The sequence below is a fragment of the Monodon monoceros genome, unplaced genomic scaffold (genome assembly GCF_005190385.1).
Source record: "Monodon monoceros isolate NGI ecotype Baffin Bay Population unplaced genomic scaffold, NGI_Narwhal_1 Super_Scaffold_11, whole genome shotgun sequence".
NCBI classification, from domain to species: domain Eukaryota; kingdom Metazoa; phylum Chordata; class Mammalia; order Artiodactyla; family Monodontidae; genus Monodon; species Monodon monoceros.
In genome coordinates, this window is record NW_021703767.1 from 125,886,391 (window position 1) to 125,906,304 (window position 19,914).

The 19,914-nt window shown below is 35.9% G+C and overlaps 1 protein-coding gene across 4 annotated transcripts in view; it reads left to right on the plus strand.

The window, feature by feature from the left end:
• Nucleotides 1-19,914, plus strand: part of STAG1 (stromal antigen 1) — a 434,108-nt gene that overhangs the window by 299,598 nt on the left and 114,596 nt on the right. For all 4 annotated transcript variants that reach the window (XM_029214246.1, XM_029214245.1, XM_029214243.1 and 1 more), the window contains exon 10: nt 9,536-9,659. In XM_029214246.1, coding sequence (XP_029070079.1) covers nt 9,536-9,659 — 124 coding nt within the window. The remainder of the gene's footprint in view (nt 1-9,535; nt 9,660-19,914) is intronic.

Here is a 19,914-nt window from a genome sequence, read left to right on the forward strand (position 1 = left end):
TTCCCTCCTGCTCTATTTTCTGAAAGAGTTTATGGAAGATTGTTTTTTTTGGTTTTGTCTTGTTTTATTAATTTGATAGAATTCACCATGGAAGTCCTTTAAGCCTAGGTTTTCCTTTGTGTGAAGATTTTCATTTACTAAGTAAACTTCCTATTATAGATCTATCCAAATTTTCTGTTCCTTGTTGATTCTTTATGGTAATTTGTTTCTTTCAGACAATACTTTATTTCATGCATATTGCACATTTGTTTGTATAATGTTATTTATGATATTTATAATCATTTTTATTTCTGTAGGATGTCTCCTTACTCATTCTTGATTTTGTAATTTGTATCTTCTCTCTTTTTTGTGTTGGTCAGTCAGCCTAGCTAAAGGTTTATCAGTTATATTGATCTTTTCAAAGAATAAACTTTTGCTTTCATTGACTCTATGTATTTTTTTATTTCATTGATTTTTGCTTCAACCTTAATATTTCCTTCCATGTGATTGCTTTAGTTTTAATTTACTTGTCTTCTTTTAGTTTCCTATGGTAGATTGTTGATTTGTATAGCCTTCTTCCTTTCTTATCTGGCATGCTAAGCTATAAATTTCCCTCAAAGTACCGCTTTAGTGACATACCATGACTTTTTATACAACAAATATGTTGTATTTTAAATTTTATTCAGAACTAAGTATTTCCTTATTTTATTTGTGATTTCTTCTTCGACTCATGGGTTAAGTTTTCTTGTTTAATTTCAAAATATTTGGAGGTTTTCCAAATTAATTTCTCTTCTTAATTTCTAGTTTAATTGCATTGTTGTTAGTAAACACACTTTCAGGTATTGATATTTAAATCATTTTATACTTTATGGGCCTTGTTTTTTTCTTAATCAGTTGGATTATCCAAAAAAAAAACTACATGTGCATATAAAAAGGATATATTCTGCTGTTTTGTTACATCTTCCTGTAAACCTTTTTATCATTATGAAATGTTCTTTTTTAGTATGACTTTTTTTTTTGTCTCAAAGACTTCTTTGCCTGATAATAATATATCTTTAAGTTCTTTTATGGTTACTTTTTGTATGATGTATCTTTTATCATCCTTTCACTGTTTGTGTCTTTGAATATGAAATATATCTCTTATAGACAGCCTAAAGTTGGATCTTGTGTTTTTATGCATTGAACAATCTCTGTTATTTTCTTTATGGTTGCTACAGAAACTACATCCCATTAGCATGACTAATTTCACATAAATGTAGCATCTTTGCTCCAGTATAGCCCCATTTTCTTGTTCTTCCTTTGTACTATTATTGTCAAATATCTTTTATCTCTATTTGGTATTATCCCAACATTACCATTTTAACTATTATCAGTATATACAATATTAAGATTTTCAATGAAATTAAACAAAGAAATATTCATGCTATCTTCTCTTTTTACCCTGTTGTTAACATTTCCAGCATTGTTCATTTTCTTCTATGAATTTGAGTTATTGTATAGAGTTACTTCCTTTCAGTTTGAAGGACTTTCTTTACAGTTTCTTATAAGGCAAGTGTCCTAGCAGTCTTTGTTTATCTGGAAATGTCATTATTTCATCTTCCATATTTGAAAGATAGTTTGGCTGGATATAGAATTCTTGGTGGACAGTTTTATTTTCCTTTAACACTTTTAATGCCTTTCTACCACCTACTGGACTTCATTGTCTCTGAGTAAAAAATTAATTGTTAATCTTGCTGTTCCCCTGTACATTTATGAGTCACTTTTTTTGTAGTTTTTATTTTCTTTTCTTCTTTTTTTCCCATTTTTCTTTGGCTTTCAACAGTTTGCTTATGTGTTTAGATATAGACCTCTTTGTGTTTATCCTACTAATATTTTGTTGACCTTCTTGGATCTGTAGATTCATGTTTTTCATCAAATTTCATAAACTTTTAGCAGTTGATTCTTCAAGTATTTTTTACCCATTTCTCTTTGTTTGTACTCCTTTCACACATATACTGGTATACATGATATTGTTTCCTAGGCTTTTGGAGCTTACATGCATGTGCGCGCTCTCACACACTCTCTCTCTCTCGTTTTTCCTTCCTCAATGTTTTTCATCTCTATTCTTTGGGTAATTTCTGTTTACCTATCTTCAGGTTCAGTGTTTTTTTTCTGTCAACTCAAGTATGCAGCTGAAACCATATGGTGAGTTTTTTATTTCTGTTATTGTACTTTTCAGTTGGTCCTATTTTTATAGTTGCTGTTTCTTTATCATAATCCACTGTTGGTTGAGGCCTTGTCATGTTCTCATCTAGTTCTTTGAATATAGCATCTTTAAATATAATCTGATTATATTTATTGGATCTGCTTTAAAATCGTTGCTAAATTTAACAGCTGGGCCCACTCGGAGACAGTTTCTTTAGACTGTTTCAATTTCCAAGTATAGGTATTACTTCCCTTTTTCTTTGTACATCATATAATCTTTTGTTAAAAACTGTGCATTTTACAAAATATATCTTAGCAAATTTGGATTCTGATTTTTTTTTCCACTGAAGTTTGTCCTATTGTTGGGGGTTTTGTTTTTGAATAATTTACTTGGACTTAATCTGAGGAATTTATCTCTCCTGGACTGTAGCTTTAGGCTAGCAGAACTCTGCTATTTTCCCTATTTATTTCTTACAGAGTTTGCTCATTTTATTGAAATCTTCCCTGGGTGTTGGTATTTAGCATGTTGCTACCAATCAAGTCAGCTTCCTCATCTTAAAACCATGGTTTTCATGGGCATTCCCAATCCTGCTACCTCCACTACACCTGCTGCTCTGAGTTTTAGGGTGTTTGAAGGGGTTATGTCCATTCAAGAATGCCATAGATTTTTGCTGTTTGGGGCCCAAATTTCATCAGCTTTTTATGAGTAAATGCTTCTCAACATTTTGAATCTATTTCCAGAAAACTAAAAAGATTGCTTTGGTATTTTGAGTTATTTGGGGGGATGGGAAGAAAGGTGTTTTCTCTTAGTATAGAATCGTAGGTTGACCTTTTTTTTTTTCAGTCTTTTAAAGGAATTGATCCATTATCTCTGGTTTGGCTTGTTTCCAACTAGAACTGCTGTCATTCTTATCTTGTGTCCTTTGTAGTTAATTTATCTTTTGCTCTTGGTTACATTTAAATTTTTTTTTTGTTTTGTAACTAGTTTAACAATTTTGTCATGATGTTCTTCAGGGTCGTTTTCTTCATTTTTCTTTTATTACCTCCAGGCTCTCCTCAAGCCTCTTGAATATATATATTTTGTTGTAACTTTTAATGTTCTGTTTCACTAGTTTTATCATCTGTGTCATTTCTGATTCTGTTAGTTTTGATTAATTTTTCCCCTTATTATGGGTCATTTTCTTTGAATGCCTGGCAATTTTATTAGGTGCCAACCACTGTGGATTTTGTTTTGTACCAGACAATGTACCAGACAATGTATTCTAAACATACTCATCCACTTTTCTCTGGGACATAATTAATGTTTGATCTTTTCAAGACTTTATTTAAGTTTTGTTAAGTGGACCAGGGCAGTGTTTAGTCTAAGGTTAACTTTACCCAGATACTAAGAAAAAACGATTCTTTGTACTTTTCTTGATGCCCTGTGAATTACAAGGTTTTTCTGCTCTGCCTCACTGGAACACAAAGTATTCCAAGCCCTGTGTTTGCTCCAGAGGTTGCCCTCTCTGCTCTTTCCATTCTTTCCCCAGCATTGAGTGGTTTGTTCACATGTACATGCTCTTTATACTCAGCTGAAGAGTTGATAGGGTCTTTCTGCAGATGCCCAGCGCTCACTCTCTCTGTGCATCTCTGGTACTGTGCCTTGTAAAATCTAACCACCTTGTCCTTTAGAGTCCCAGCTTCTTTTCCTCAACTTTGGGAAATACCCAGGCTCTGTATACGTTCCCCTGCCTATACCACTGCCCTGCTCTGCCTGATATCCAACACCTAAAAAATATTATTTTATGTATTTTATGCAGCTTTTTAATTTTTTCAAGTGGAAGAAGCATAAATCCTGTCCATCTTGGCTCAGCCACACAATTTTGAATGCAGAATCCATATCATTTTTTATGATTTTACTTCAGTCTTCAACACCAAAATAACATAGCCTTTATTTCATTTTAGTGACCCACCCTTTCTGAGTCTTGCCAAAATTTTCAACCTATTATTCTCATAAAAGCAACAATTCTTTAATTTCCTGTTACCTTATTGATTTTTTAATTTAATCAGACCTTGCATACTAGTATTGAATCTGTCATAGCTCACTTTTGGTACACTAAAATTTCAATTCCTCTGGGCTTCCTTGGTGGTGCAGTGGTTAAGAATCTGCCTGCCAGTGCAGGGGACATGGGTTCGAGCCCTGGGCCGGGAAGATCCCACATGCCGTGGAACAACTAAGCCCTTGTGCCACAACTGCTAAGCCTGTGCTCTAGAGCCCAGGAGGCACAATTACTGAAGCCCACGCACTTAGAGCCTGTGCTCCACAACAAGAAAAGCCACCACAATGAGAATGCTGCACACTGCAACGAAGAGTAGCCCCTGCTCGCTGCAACTAGAGAAAGCCCATGTGCAGCAACGAAGACCCAATGCAGCCAAAATAAACTAAATAAATAAATTTATTTTAAAAAATTTCAGTTCCTCAAAAGAGGGTTGAAAATATAGGTGAGAGTATGACCTGCCTGCCAAAGTGATCAGCATGTCATGGATACCAATCATTGGTTTTTCCAGAAGTATCACTTAGTCCACTTTATTGATTAAGGGAGAATGTTACTGCATGTACATACTAGAAATAGAAGTGCTGTGGAGAGATGACACTTTAAGTTAATGCTTTTTCTCTCCTGCCACCCCAACTTCAAAAATTAAATATTAATTAAAATTAAATTAAGATTAAATTAATTGTTAGATTTAAATTGTTAGATTATTGTTAGATATTAAAATAAAGGCATACTAACTGAGGATCAGTAAATTAGGTAAGTTTTCCATAGAAATAAACATAATTATTCTTTTATGCTTTAAAAAAGAGCTACAGCAGAGGATTAATTGCCCCAGAACTATTCTTTTCTAGTTTTTTTCTTTCTTTGAGTTTGCAAGTAAAGTGTATTCTAACTTCATTTTTAGTTGTTCATTTCAAGGCCCCAGTACTAGAACTATGAAAATTCGTTCATCTCGTGATTTTCTTTATACATTTCCTGTTGTCTTACTAACTTTTTTGCCCCCTACTTAATCTTTGCTTTGGAAACTTCCAGACACTTGCAGCTAAATGTTATCTTTCTAAATAGAGTGAGACCTTTGGAAATAGAGATTAAGGTGTTAAAAATAAATGTAATATAAAAATCAAAGCCTGAAGATCTCTAAGATATGAGAAAAATATCTGTATATCAAAAAATATATTGTAGGGGCTTCCCTGGTGGCGCAGTGGTTGAGGGTCCGCCTGCCAATTCAGGGGACACGGGTTTGTGTCCCGGTCTGGGAAGATCCTACATGCCGCGGAGCGGCTGGGCCTGTGAGCCATGGCCGCTGGACCTGCGCATCCGGAGCCTGTTGCTCTGCAACGGGAGAGGCCACAGCAGTGAGAAGCCTGTGTACCGAAGGGGGGGGGGAATATATATATATATATATATATATATATATATATAGTAAGTCAGGGAATATTTAGAAATATACTGCATTTCCATTTTGTACTTCATTTACTTAAATAGAATGTTAGTTCCTAGAAGGCAAGAAGAAAGCTATCTATGGTAATAAGAGGATGTGCCATGAATCATGGAAGACCTGAAAGTTTACTAGAGCTTGAAAGAATAATCATTGTAGGTAATCAGAGTGGAATGAGGGCACTGTGAGTGTAGGAGTCACCACAGACATGTAATGTGTGCAGTTGAGCTATTTGGACTAAAGAACTCATTCATAGACCAAACTAAAAGAAGATTGGTTATGGCTCAATTGGTAAAGGCCTTCAATAACAGTAAAACTAAGAATATTGGTTATCTTTTGCCATATAACAACTTACCCCAAAACTTGGTACAGCATACATTATCTCATTGTTACTATGGGTCAAGAATTTGGGAGTGGCCTAGCTAAGGGGTTATGGCTTAAGTTCTCTCATCAGATTGCAGTCAAGACTTTGGTTGAGGCTGCAGTCATTTGAAGGCTTGACTGTGGTTGGAGCATCTGCTTCTCATATGGCTTACTCACATGGCTGGTGGAAGAAGACCTAGTTACTCACCACATTGAGTTCTCTATAAGGCAACTAGAATGTCCTTAAGACATGGCAGTTGGCTTTCCTGAGAGAGATTGATCCAAGAGAGAGAGCAAAGGAAAAGTCACTATGTCTTTTTTGACCTAGCTTCAGATGCCAAAATTCATCATTTCCACTGAATTATATTTATTAGAAACAAGTTACTAAGTACACCCATATTCAAGAAAAGAAGCATGTGTCTCCACCAAAGGGAATAGTAACAGAAAATTTGTGGACATTTTAAGACCACCACAAAGAAATTCTTATTTTACTGTATAATCTGTAATTACATAATATAGTTACATGTAGAGAATGATTAATAGGGTAGTATCAGCAAGCAAAGTAGATTAGAGCTCCAAAACCCAAATAGGAGAAAAATCACCTAGGGACTTTTAATAGTAGTAGAATGGGCTGTCTTACATACATAGTCAAATTGTAAATCTAAAAAGGATATGAAAAAAATTTTAAGTTAAAGTGGGAGGCGTCAGACTACCATCTGAAGTAGACAAGGACTGGGATTCCAAGAAAGTAAGCTGTATCTAAATGTTGGCAGTGCTTACAGAGAAGAGCTGTGTTTCAAGAACATGAGCTTTTGGCAGTCTAATAAGCATGAGAAAAAGGTATTAGAGGTTAGGCTTAGACATAGAAATGGTTATAAAAAAAGATTTTGAGCAATATTTTCCTACTGAAATAAAGCTAAGCCTTTATATTCTCTAGCCTTGGGAATCAGCCACCTATAATCTCAATACCAGAGGTAATGGTAATACCAATGGTAATGAATGGAAGAATGATTGAGCTATGTATTATGAGTTACTGTACTTAGTAGTCACTATAGTTTTAATCAAAATACCATACCTATTCATTGTGTCCTTACCCTACTTCTCTGAGCTTGTGTAATAAAAAACTCAGCCTGGTTTTGTTTGCTTTAATTTTTTTGATTGGTTTGTACAAGCGTATTTCAGCAGAGAATAAGTGTAATTGATCTTTGGGATTTGGGTATTTTGTGGTTATGTTTTGGTTTTGGAGGGGAGCTATTCTATTTTGTTTTATTTTTGCTGTTGTTATTTTTTTTTTTATTTGTACAGCCCAGTAGAAGACAAAGTATATGAACTTGTAGTTCTTAGAAGTAGAAATTTATATAAAATAGTAGAACAATACCAAGTGACAGGCAGGGATGAAAGCACTATATGGAGAAATTTGTTAATATCTAATTCAGGTGAAGATGTGTATTCCTTCTCACCCAGTAAATTTCACTTCTAAGTATAACAGCAGTGTCTCACAGACTTGACTGACCATTTCCTACATCAAGTACACAGATGTTCCAAGAAAAAATACTTACTTGCCTTACCCCATGTGAAGCATTTTAGTATTTTCTATCCCAAATACTTTTTTTTCCCCACTCACTAAATTTATTTCATAATGTGCTGGTAGGTAGTAATGCACTGTTTTAAAAACACTGCCCTAGGGGAAACGCTTACACAAGCAGACATGTACGAGAATGCTTATGCCATTCATTGTTAATGAAAGCAAAAACTTGGAAACAACCTAAATATCTGCCACTGAGAGAATGTATAAGTAATTTGTAATTTATTTATAGAAAGGAACACTGAACATCAGTTAAAGTTAATATATTGGACTTGGAGCTATATGAATCAGTGTGTATAAATTGCAAAACTGGTTTGTGAAAAAATCTAGTTGGAGAGGAAGCCTATAAGATACAATGTATGTAAAGTTTCAAAATATTTAAAACAATATATATGAAGTTAAAGCATAATAACTTTGTAATGTCTGAAATTTTTCATATTTAGAAGAAAAGAAATACCCTTGAACCATTCACATTCATTATTTTAAAGGTCAAGGAACATTCTTTCACAGTTTTTAAGCTACTTTTTATATTGTATCATCTATGAATGTCTAGATTGATGACAATTAAAAGATTATAATAATGAACATTGATGGAAAGTTTTAGTAGGTACCAGGCACAGTTCTAAGTATTTTATTGATACTTTTATTAAGTGAGTTCATCCTCACAGTCACTGTGAGGTCTAGGTTCAGTTATTATCCCTGTTTTACAGGTGAGGAAATCTAAGAAAGAGGAAATAACTTGCAGCTAGTAAATAGCAGAGTCAGGATTTGAACTCAGGATTTCTTACTCCAAAGCCTGTATCATTAGCCTCTGTGCTATAGAATCTCTCCATGAGAAAAAGGTATAAACAACAGCAAAAGTGTAGGAAAACTAAAGACTGTAATTGGTAGTATGGTTTTGAAAGAGAAAGTTTCACATTTTTATTCTTTAAGCAATGACATGGACTTAGAAGGAACTAAGATTTATTAGAGCAGAGAATTAAATATTAGAATACTAGCACTCATTTTATCACAAAAGAGAAACTAAGGAAAGCTCCTTGACAGATGATTGCCTTGTGTAAATTGGAGAATTAAAAATTATTCATGTATGGTAACTCAGAAACCTTTAAGATTGATCTACAAAAGAAAGGATTTATCTTAATTGTATAATACGGGTTTTTTTTAGCCAGAGTTATTATCCTGTTGAAAGATAAGGTAAAAATATTAACACTGTATTTGTTCATGGTTCACAGATTTTAGAGTAGAAGTAATTCCAGGAGGGTTGTAGTAGATGCTTATGGTGAGGTGAAAAGCTGTCTGGGCACAGAGCCAGAGACCTGACTTTTGGGGTTCGTTCTGCTACCACTTCATAGTGTGGTCACCAGGATTGTTCTGTTGTGACTAAATGTGAATTATTCTTCTTCCCTGTGCAGTTACTTCAAGGTCTTGGTTTTGTAAACTACTGTACATTTTCAAATAATACAGGCTGCTACAATTTTGCCTCATAGATACTAGTTTTTTGTTCATGAAAATTATTTTTTAATTCTTTAGATGTGTACTAGCTTAGAAAGAGTCACAGTTATTTAGAGAAACACGTTTTGAGTTCTCCATTATCCTGTATTTGGATGTTGATACTCTGGTTCCTCAGAAGTTTTAACATGTGTATTGATCCCATAATAATTGTGAGGCTTTCAGAAAGCTCCAAATGTCATTTCCTAGTCCATTGAAAATAGAGCAGTTGAGTCAAAATAAGATGATTTCCAGAAGCATTTTTTTTTTTTTTGGTATTGGTGGTTTTTATTTTATAGAAGCCATATAAAAATATAAGATATTCAAGTTGGAGACCTTTGCAAGGACAGATATAAAAACGGTATTTGGATAATATTGACATTTATTGCTTGCTGAAAATGAGTATGAAGTACTTTCTAGCTTCGGGTATTAATCACAGGTTTGACTCTTTTTTTCCTTCTCTAGTGATGCTATTGCTGAGATTAGAGCCATTTGTATTGAAGAAATTGGAGTATGGATGAAAATGTATAGTGATGCCTTCCTAAATGACAGTTACCTAAAATATGTTGGCTGGACTCTTCATGACAGGGTAAGTTACTCTGTTCTCAGCTTTCGTAGAAGATGTACTTGTCCTAATATTAATACTAGAAAGCTAGGAATTAAGATGGCATTGGGGGCTTCCCTGGTGGCGCAGTGGTTGAGAGTCCACCTGCCGATGCAGGGGACGCGGGTTCGTGCCCCGGTCCGGGAAGATCGCACATGCTGCGGAGCGGCTGGGCCCGTGAGCCGTGGCCGCTGAGCCTGCGTGTCCGGAGCCTGTGCTCCGCACCGGGAGAGGCAACAACAGTGAGAGGCCTGCATACCGCAAAAGAAAAAGAAAAAAAAAAAGATGGCATTGGTTGGTTTTTCTCAAGCTTTATAATAATACGGAAATTTAAGATGATACAGCTGAATACTATTTACTTGTGGCCATGATGAAACTTGAGACATCAGCATATGTGTGAAAACCGTGTCTTACTTAGTTGTAATGCCGTCTTAAACCAAGTTTGGCAACCTGGTACATCTAAATTTTAAGAGAATGTAGTATCTCAATAAGCTAATTATAATTTTTTTCTAGTTTGGAATCAAAAGAGATTCCTGTTTCTCTTAATATATAGGAACTAAATAAGCTTTCTTATTTTGAATTCTCTAAGGTCATATCATAGTAGAATGTTTTAGCAGAGTTGAATAGATTTGTTGGATTCTAGAATATCTGGTCTTAAAATCTGTCTCTACTTCCACTCTCTTAGAAAAGGCTCTGACTTAAAAGGAATCTCACATTATTAAGTCCTGAGTATGTAATCCTTAAATAACCAAGGATGGGAATGATAAATTGCTGGAATTTTTATATTGAATGACCTGACATTCTATAACTTGAATTGCCAGATTTTCACACACAAAAAAGAAATCTTAACAATGATTTCTTTTAAAAGATGTTATATTCCATTATTCGAATTGTTTAAAGTATCATAACTATTAGAAGATATTTTATCTTTTTTTTTCATTTTATCTTTTTAAATGCAATTATATTCTTAGACTTTTACAGTAATTTTGGTAATAGTCTAAGACTTATTTTCTATATATTACTATTATTAGCCTGTGGAGCATTTTTTACTTATTGATTGATTGATTGATTGATTTTTTTAGACAGCTCAGAGCAATTTATTTTTTTTATAGGTTTGGCATTTAAAAAAATTTTTTTGAAGTATAGTTCATTTACAGTGCTGTGCCAATCTCTGCTGTACAGTAAAGTGACTAAGTTATACACATATGTACATTCTTTTTTATATTTTATATTATGGTTTATCACAGGATATTCAATATAGTTCCCTGTGTTATACATTAGAACCTTGTTGTTTATCCATTATAAATGTAATAGTTTGCATCTACCAATCCCAAATTCCCAGTCCATCCTTCTCCCTGCCCAACTTGAGTCTGTTTCTGTTTTGTAGATAGGTTCATTTGTGCCATATTTTAAATTCCACATATAAGTGATATCATATATTTGTCTTTCTCTTTCTGACTTCACTTAGTATGACAATCTCTAGTTGCATCCATGTTGCTGCAAATGGTATTATTTTGTTCTTTTTGTGGCTGAATAGTATTCCATTGTATATATTTACTACATCCTCTTTATCCATTCCTCTGTCGATGGACATTTAAGTTGTTTCTATGTTTTGGCTGTTGTGAACAGTGCTGCTATGAACATAGGGGTGCATGTATCTTTTGAATTATAGTTTTGTCCAGGTATATTCCCAGGAGGGGGATTGCTGGATTATGTGGTAATTCTGTTTTTAGTTTTCTGAGTAGCCTGCATACTGTTCTCCATAGTGGTTGTACCAGCTTACAGTTCTCCCCAACAGTGTAGGAGTTCCCTTTTCTCCACATCCTCTCCAGCATTTGTTATTTGTAGACTTTTTAATGATGGCCATTCTGACTGGTGTGAGGTGGTACCTCAGTGTAGTTTTGATTTGCATTTGTCTAATAATTAGTGATGTTGAGCATATTTTCATGTGCCTATTGGCCATCTGTATGTCTTCTTTGGAGAAATGTCTATTAAGGTCTTCTGCCCATTTTTCAATTGGGTTATTTGTTTTTTTGTTGATGAGTTGCATGAGTTTTTTGTATATTTTGGAGATTAAGCCTTGTCTGTTGCATCATTTGCAAGTATTTTCTCCCATTTGGTAGGTTGTCTTTCTTTTTTTTTTATGGTTTTCTTTGCTGTGCAAAAGCTTGCAAGTTTGATTAGGCCCCGTTTGTTTATTTTTGTTTTTATTTATATTGCCTTGGGAATCTGACCTAAGAAAACATTGGTACAATTTATGTCAGAGGATGTTTTGCCTATGCTCTCTTCTAGGAGTTTTATGGTATGTTGTCTTAGGTTTAAGTCTTTAAGCCATTTTGAGTTTATTTTTGTGCATGGTGTAAGGGTGTGTTCTAACTTCATTGATTTACATGCAGCTGTCCAACTTTCCCAGCACCATTTGCTGAAGAAACTTTCTTTTTCCCCTTGTATATTCTTACCTCCTTTGTCAAAGATTAATTGACAATAGGTGTGTGGTTTATTTCTGGGTTCTCTATTCTGTTCCATTGATCCATATGTCCGTTTTTGTACCAGTACCACACTGTTTTGATTACTGTAGCTTTGTAGCATTGTCTGAAGCCTGGGGAGTTTTGCCTTTGTTTTTTTCCTCAGGATGGCTCTAGCACTTCTGGGTCTTTTATGGTTCCATATAAATTTTTGGATTATTCTAGTTTTGTGAAAAATGTCATGGGTAATTTTATAGGGATCGCATTAGATCTGTAGAATGCTTTGGGTAGTATTGCCATTTTAACAATGTTAATTCTTCCAGTTCAAGAGCGTGGGATATCTTTCTATTTCTTTGAATACTCTTTTATTTCCTTTATTAATGCTTTATAGTTCTCAGCATATAAGTCTTTCACCTCCTTGGTCAGGTTTATTCCTCAATTTTTTTTTTGGGGGGGGGGGTGCAATTTTAAAAAGTGTTTACATTCCCTTTCTGATATTTCGTTGTTAGTGTAAAGGAATGCAACCGATTTCTGAATGTTAATCTTCTATCCTGCTACTTTGCTGAATTTATTTGTTAGATCTAGTAGTTTTTGTGTGGAGTCATTAGGGTTTTCTATATATAGTATCATGTAATCTGCATATAGTGACAATTTTACCTCTTCCCTTTCAATTTGGATACCTTTTATTTCTTTTTCTTGTCTGATTGCTGTGGCTAAGAATTCCAATACTATGTTGAAAAGAAATGGTGAGAGTGGTCATCCTTGTCTTGTTCCAGATTTTAGTGGGAAGGCTTTCAGCTTTTCATCATTGATTATTATATTGGCTGTGGGTTTCTCGTAAATGGCTTTAATTATGTTGAGATATGTTCCCTCTATTCCCACTTTGGTAAGAGTTTTTATCATGAATGAATGTTGAATTCTGTCAAATGCTTTTTCTGCATCTTTTGAGATAATCATGTGGTTTTTGACTTTTCTTTTATTAATGTGCTGTATTGCACTGATTGATTTGCATATGTTGAACCGTCCTTGTGAACCTGGGATGAATCCCACTTGGTCATAGTGTATGATCTTTTTTATGTGTTGTTGGATTCTTTTTGCTAATATTTTGCTGAGGATTTTTGCATCTACATTTATCAAAGATATTGGCCTATAATTTTCTTTTTTGGTGGTGTCTTTGTCTACTTTTGGTATCAGGGTGATGGTGGCTTCATAGAATGTCTTTGGGAGTGTTCCCTCCTCTTCAGTCTTTTGGAAGAGTTTGAGAAGAATCAGTGTAAGTTCTTTGTATGTTTGGTAGAATTCACCTGTGAAGCCATCTGGTCCTAGACTTCTGTTTGTAGGAAGTATTTTTATTACAGATTCTATTTCACTTCTAGTGATTGATCTGTTCAAATTATCTATTTCTTATTGATTCAATTTTGGTGGTCTTTATGCTTCTAGAAAGTTATCCATTTCTTCTAAGTTGTGAAATTTGTTAGCATATAATGGTTCATAGTATTCTCTTATGTTTTTTGTATTTCTGCAGTATCAGTTGATTTTTCATTTCTCATTTTGTTTATTTGGGTTCTCTCTCTTTTTTTCTTGGTGAGCCTGGCTAGAGGTTTGTCAATTTTGTTTACCCTTTCAAAGAACCAGCTCTTGGTTTTGTTGATTTTTTCTTTTTTTTTAATCTCTATTTTATTTATTTCCTCCCCGATCTTTATTATTTCCTTCCTTCTGCTGACTTAGGTTTTGTTTGTTCTTCTTTTTCTAATTCTTTTAGGTGATAGTTTAGGTTGTTTACTTGAGATTTTTCTTGTTTTTTGATGGAGGCCTATATCACTATAAATTTCCCTCTAAGAACTGCTTTTGCTGTGTCCCGTAGATTTTGTATGGTTGTGTTTTCATTGTTGTTTGTCTCAAGGTATATTTTAATTTCCTTTTTGATTTCCTCATTGACCCATTGGTTTTTTAGTAGCATGTTATTCAGTCTCCAACTAATTGTTCTTTTCTCGTTTCTTTTCCTGTGGTTGATTTCTAATTTCATGCCATTGTGGTCAGAGAAAATGCTTAAAATAATTTCTGTACTCTTAAATTTGTTGAGGTTAGTTTTGTGACCTAGGATGTGGTCAGCCCTAGAGAATGTTCTGTGTGCACTCAAAAAGAATGTGTATTCTGTTTTTTGTGGAGTGTTGTTGTTTGCTTTTTTTTGGATGTAGTATCCTGAAACTATCAATTAAGTCTAACTGTTGTATCATTTAGGACCTCTGTTACCTTGTTGATTCTCTGTCTGGAAGATTTGTCCATTGATGTGAGTGGGGTGTTAAAGTCTCCTACTATTGTATTCTCATCAATTTCTCCCTTTATATCTGTTAGTATTTGTTTTATGTATCGGAGGTGCTCCTATATTAGGTGCATATATGTTGATAAGTACAAAATCATCTTCTTGTATTGATTCTTTTATCATTATGTAGTATCCTTCTTTATCTTTCTTTATAACCTTTGCTTTAAAGTCTATTTTGTCTGATATGAGTATTGCAACTCCTGCTTTCTTGTCATTTCCATTTGCATGAAATATCTTTTACCATTCCCTCTTTCTCAATCTATGTGTATCCTTTGCCCTAAGGTGGGTCTCTTGTAGGCAGCATATTTTAGACTCTTGTTTTTTCTATCCGATCTGCCACTCTATGTCTTTTGGTTGGAGCATTCAGTCCATTGACAGTTAAGGTAATTATTGATATATATGTATTTATTGCCATTTAAAACCTTGTTTTCCAGTTGATTCTTTGTTTCTTCTTTGTTCCTTTCTTTTTCTGTTTTTCTTTTTGTGGTTTCATGATTTCCTTTTATTTTATGCTTGTGTTCTTTTTTCGGTTTTTGTGAATCTATTGTATGTTTTTCATTTGTGGTTGTCTTGTTTTCAAGTATGTTAACCCCTTCCCATATATGCTTGCTTTAGACTGGTAGTCATATAGGCTCAAACACATTTAAAAAAAAGAAAAAGAATCTGCATTTTCTTACTCTCCTTCCCCACATTTTATGATTTTGATGTCCCTTTCTACATCTTCATGTTTATCCCTTTGCTGTTCCTTGTGTTTATCATTGCTTTCACAAATAGGGTTGTTTTTTTCTTTTCTTTTTGATCTCTATACTGGCTAATTTAAGTGATTTACTTTCCAATTGTGATTTCCTCCTTCCTATTTCTTCTTGCTGCTTCTTTTCTATTTAGAGATGACCTTTCCATATTTCTTTCAGGATAGGTTTAGTATTGCTGTTTTCTTTCAATTTTTGCTTGTCTGAGAAATTATTTATTTCTCCTCCTATTCTACATGATAATCTTACTAAGTAGAGTATTCTAGGTTGCAGATTTTTCTCTTTCAAGACTTTGAATATATTTTGTACGCCCTTCTGGCCTGCAGTGTTTCTGTAGAGAAATCAGCTGATAGTCTTATGGGGGTTCCCTTGTAAAGAACTCTTGGTTTTTCTCTTGCTGCCTTTAGAATCCTCTCTTTATCTTTAACTTCTGCCATTTTTATTATAATATGTCTTGATGTAGGTCTGTTTGGCTTCATCTTCTTTGACCCTCTGTGCTTCCTGTATCTGGATATCTGTTTCCTTCTTTTAGTTTGGGAAATTTTCAGCCATAATTTCTTCAAATACATCTTCAATCCCCTTTTCTCTTTCTTCTCCTTCTGGAATCCCTGTTATGCATAGATTGGCCTGCTTTATATTATCCCATAGGTCTCCTATGTTGCTTTAACTTTTTTTTTTTTCATTTGGCTTTCTCTCTTCTGTTTTGATTGGGTAATTTCCATTAGTCTATCTTCCAGGTCACTTATTCTTTCTTCTGCATTATTCATTCTGCTGTTCATTGCCTTGAGCTCAGCTTTTGTCTCAGCAAATGAATTTTCTAATTTTTATTGTCTCCTCCTTGTAGTTTCAAGTTCCTTTTTACAGTAATCTGCCTTTCTGTTGATAGCCTTTCTTAATTCCTTCAGTATTTTCATTACCTCCTTTTTTAACTTGGTGTCTATTAGACTGAGGAGGTCTTTTTCATTGTCCCTGCAGGCAATTTTTTTGGTCTTTTAACTAAGAGTGGTTCCTCTGCTTTTTCACTTTGCTTATATTTCTCTTACTCTGTGAGTTCAGGAGAAACAATTATCTACTGTGGTCTTGGAGGGCTATTTATAAGCAGGAGAATCCCTGTGTAGCTTGTGTGGGTTCAGTATTTTTTTGACATGAGTGCTGTTTTTGGTTTGGATGCTTGCTGTCTCTTTCTTAGCATGTGCTGGCTGTTATCCCCTTGATCGGGGTGTGCAGGTGCACGCTCCCAGGGAGGTGGGGGCAAGAGTTGACTCCCGGTCGCAAGTTTCTCTGCAATGGCGGCAGCAGGTCATGTGTCCCTGGGGAAGTTGGCCCTAGATCTTGGGACCATAGGTGGCAGCGGTGTGTTGCGCACCCCGTGGAGGTGGGGGCAGTGGTTGGCACCGGGTTGCAGGGCCCTTGTCAGCAGTGGTTGGCTGTGCGCACTCCCGGGGAAGTTGGTCCCACTTCATGGGACCCTCTGCAGTGGTGGGCCGTGCCAGCTCCTGGAAAGGTGAGGGCAGTGATCTGCACCCCCGCTCACAGGACCCTTGAAAGTGGCAGCAGCAACGGCAGCGTTCCGCACCTGCCTCTGGAGTCCGAGATGTCAGCCATGGCTCACGCCTGCCCCTGGAGCTCATATAGGCAGTGCCCTGCTGCCTGTGAGCATGCAGAGAAAGAAGCTCCTATGGCAGGCCCACCCTTCTCCTCTCATGCCCCCCAACAATGGTCCCTTGCCTCTGGTGGGCCCAGGCTTCTTCCCAGACTCCCTCAGTTGTAGCACCCTGCACCCTACCCCCCTCAGGCTTTGTTCACACAGCCAACCCCAGTCCTCTCCCCGGGGTCTGACCTCCAAAGCCCGAGCCTCAGTACCCAGCCCCCACCTGCCCCAGCGGGCAAGCGGGCAAGCGCCTCAGGCTGGGGAGTGCCGGTCAGCATTGACCTGTGCAGGTCTGTCTCTGCTTTGCCCTCCACACACCTGTTGCTGTGCTCTCCTCCAAGGCTCTGAAGCTACCCCTCTGTCCCCGCCAGTGGACAGAGGGACTGTGGGGACTTCCCAGTGTGCAGAAACCTTTCCTTTTTCACAGCTCCCTCCCAGAGGTTCAGGTCCATTCCCGATTCCTTTCTCTCTCTTTTTCTTTTGCCCTGCCCAGTTACATGGAGAGTCTCTTGCTCTCTTGGAAGTCTGAAGTCTTCTGCCAGCATTCAGTAGATGTTCTGTGAGAGTCATTCCACACATAGATGTATTTTTGATGTATCTGTGGGGAGAAGGTGAGCTCCATGTCCTACTCCTCCACCATGTTGATTCGGTTCCCCAAGCATTTATTTTTTAAATAGTAGTGTGCTAAGTATTATCAAAGAAAACCACAAAATTACATAAATTATAATGAAAGTTCCCAAGGGAATTTTATAGGCCATTTTTGCTATAAAAGAGCGTTCAGAGTGTAGGGAGATCATCATAAGTTGGTTGGTCAGTTTCAGTGACTAATTTTTAATTGAGGATTAAAAGGGATTCTTATTTCCCACCTCATTTGAAGGAAAATCCAGTTAGTATGTACATAGTGAATTTTTTCCTGAATATATTTATTTTCCCTATCAATTCAGATCCTTTTGTCTATAGTAATAAATCCCAAACTCGATTTTGTTTTCTTTTTCCAGTCCTCATGTGGTACTGGGGACCTTTACATCTAAGCCTCATCTCAGATGCATCCAATTAAATTTTACTGGTGTGAGAGATATTATAATTACACCTTGTGCCCTCATGCAGGCATATCCATACTACTAAATCCAAGCAGACAAGCTTTTTAGTAGAAATAAGTTTAAAGTCTTTCATTTTTATTCCCTACTACTACCATACCAGTTTTCCTCCTCTCCTCACCTCCCTAATAGAGTATTCTACTGAATTTCAATAACAGTAACAATTACCAGTTTTAACAGAACTTATGTATGTCCACAAATTCTGGGGAAAACACCAATTTGATGTGGCTTATCAAAAAATAAACACAGTCTCCCCAAACTCCCCAAATTAAAACTTTTTAATTTGATTTAAAAATCAGTTTAAAACAAATCACTAAACTGTGTCTGTCTGTAGAAATCCTCTGTCCAGATAAAGGAAGAGGTAGGTTTCTCTTGTACATTGTTGATAAAATGATTTAAGGAGTAAGTAGTGTTTTCGATAGGATGATTTTATAAACCTCTCCTGTGATCTCCAATTGCTTTACTTAGAAAAGAGTGTAAGTATTAAATATTTATTTCTAAACTTTCCTTTTTGTCATTCCCTTTCTGATCACCTTGTACTTTTTTTCTCTGAAGATTAATTTCCTTTCTCTCCTTTTAATCATCTGGTTGAAAGTGTTCATTGTATAGGCTGTAACCTCTGTCTTCAGACTCATCCTGTGCATTTTCAAATGAGCTGATAAAATTTCTTCTCATTTTTAAAAAAATTACATTTTAATTATCAATTGCATTTTTCCATTTTTGTTGAGATATAATCGACATTTAACATTGTGTTAGTTTAAGGTATGCAACATAATGATTAGACATTCTTTGTCTTGATTTTAGAATTTTAGAGGTTATAACCTAGTCTACCCTCCTATAAATAAGACAAACTTTTTTCATGCTGCCAATTTGTATAAGTTCTGCAGTATTAAATTTTGGTCATTAGAAAGACGGACAATCTCTAACAGCTAAAGGAGTTATTAGAAATTCAGTTCATCTTTCTGTTGACCAAAACTTATTTCTAAATTCCTACCCATTGGTTTTAGTTCTGACATTGAGGGTGACACAGAATAGGTCTAATTTAGATACAGCTTTAGTAATCTCTGTGCTCTGCGCTAAGTATCTTACTCTCTTTTTGTATTTATGCTCATGACACTAGATTACCTTTCTTTGTCCTTTCCAGTTTGTAAATATGACTGCACTGTTTTTTGCTTTTAGCTTATGTGTACAATTCTTCTACTTTCTTGCAAATGCTTGATTGCTTACATCAAAATCTCAGTGCTTGGGTGGGATTTATTTTCAGTTAGTCCATTTCATTTCCTCATCTTTGTGTTCGCTCATCCCATATTCTGTTTCTCGAGTTTACCAAAAACCTTTTAGCTCTGTATATGTCAAGCAAATGACATCTGTTGCCGATCACTAGAAGTTCAGATTCTTTGCCCACTGCATACTGATCACCAAGGAAAACACAACACAGTCAAGCATTGGATGGAACAATGCTTTACTCATATGGAGAAGGGACAGACAGAGCAAGATTAGCTTCAGTAGTGTCAGTCCCCCATGGTCCAGCAGTCAACACAGAGCAGTTGCCCTGCATGCACCCCTCTTGTGCCACAGAACTAAGGACCCTATTCTGTCCTCTCAGGGGACAGATTTAATAGTGGGGTTGGCCAGGTGCCATATGATGCACACACTTAAGCAGAACAAAAGAAGACACACTGAGTCTAAAACGGGAGTGATATTCCCACACAAGGTGATAAACCCAGCACAGTCCATGAAGACTCTTATTACTTGATAAGGAAGTATTCCAGACCCAAGGCCTCTTCCTGTGAAGCCAAGTGTGGGTCAAAACACTGTACAGGAGACTGCCTTTCCCAACAGTCTACCCCTCACCCCTGCTCGACCATTGACATGGCACAAAAGCATGTCAATCACCCACCCCAAACTTGAAGGCAGAATTGGGTTCACCAGGGTCCCAGAACAATCTGTTTGGA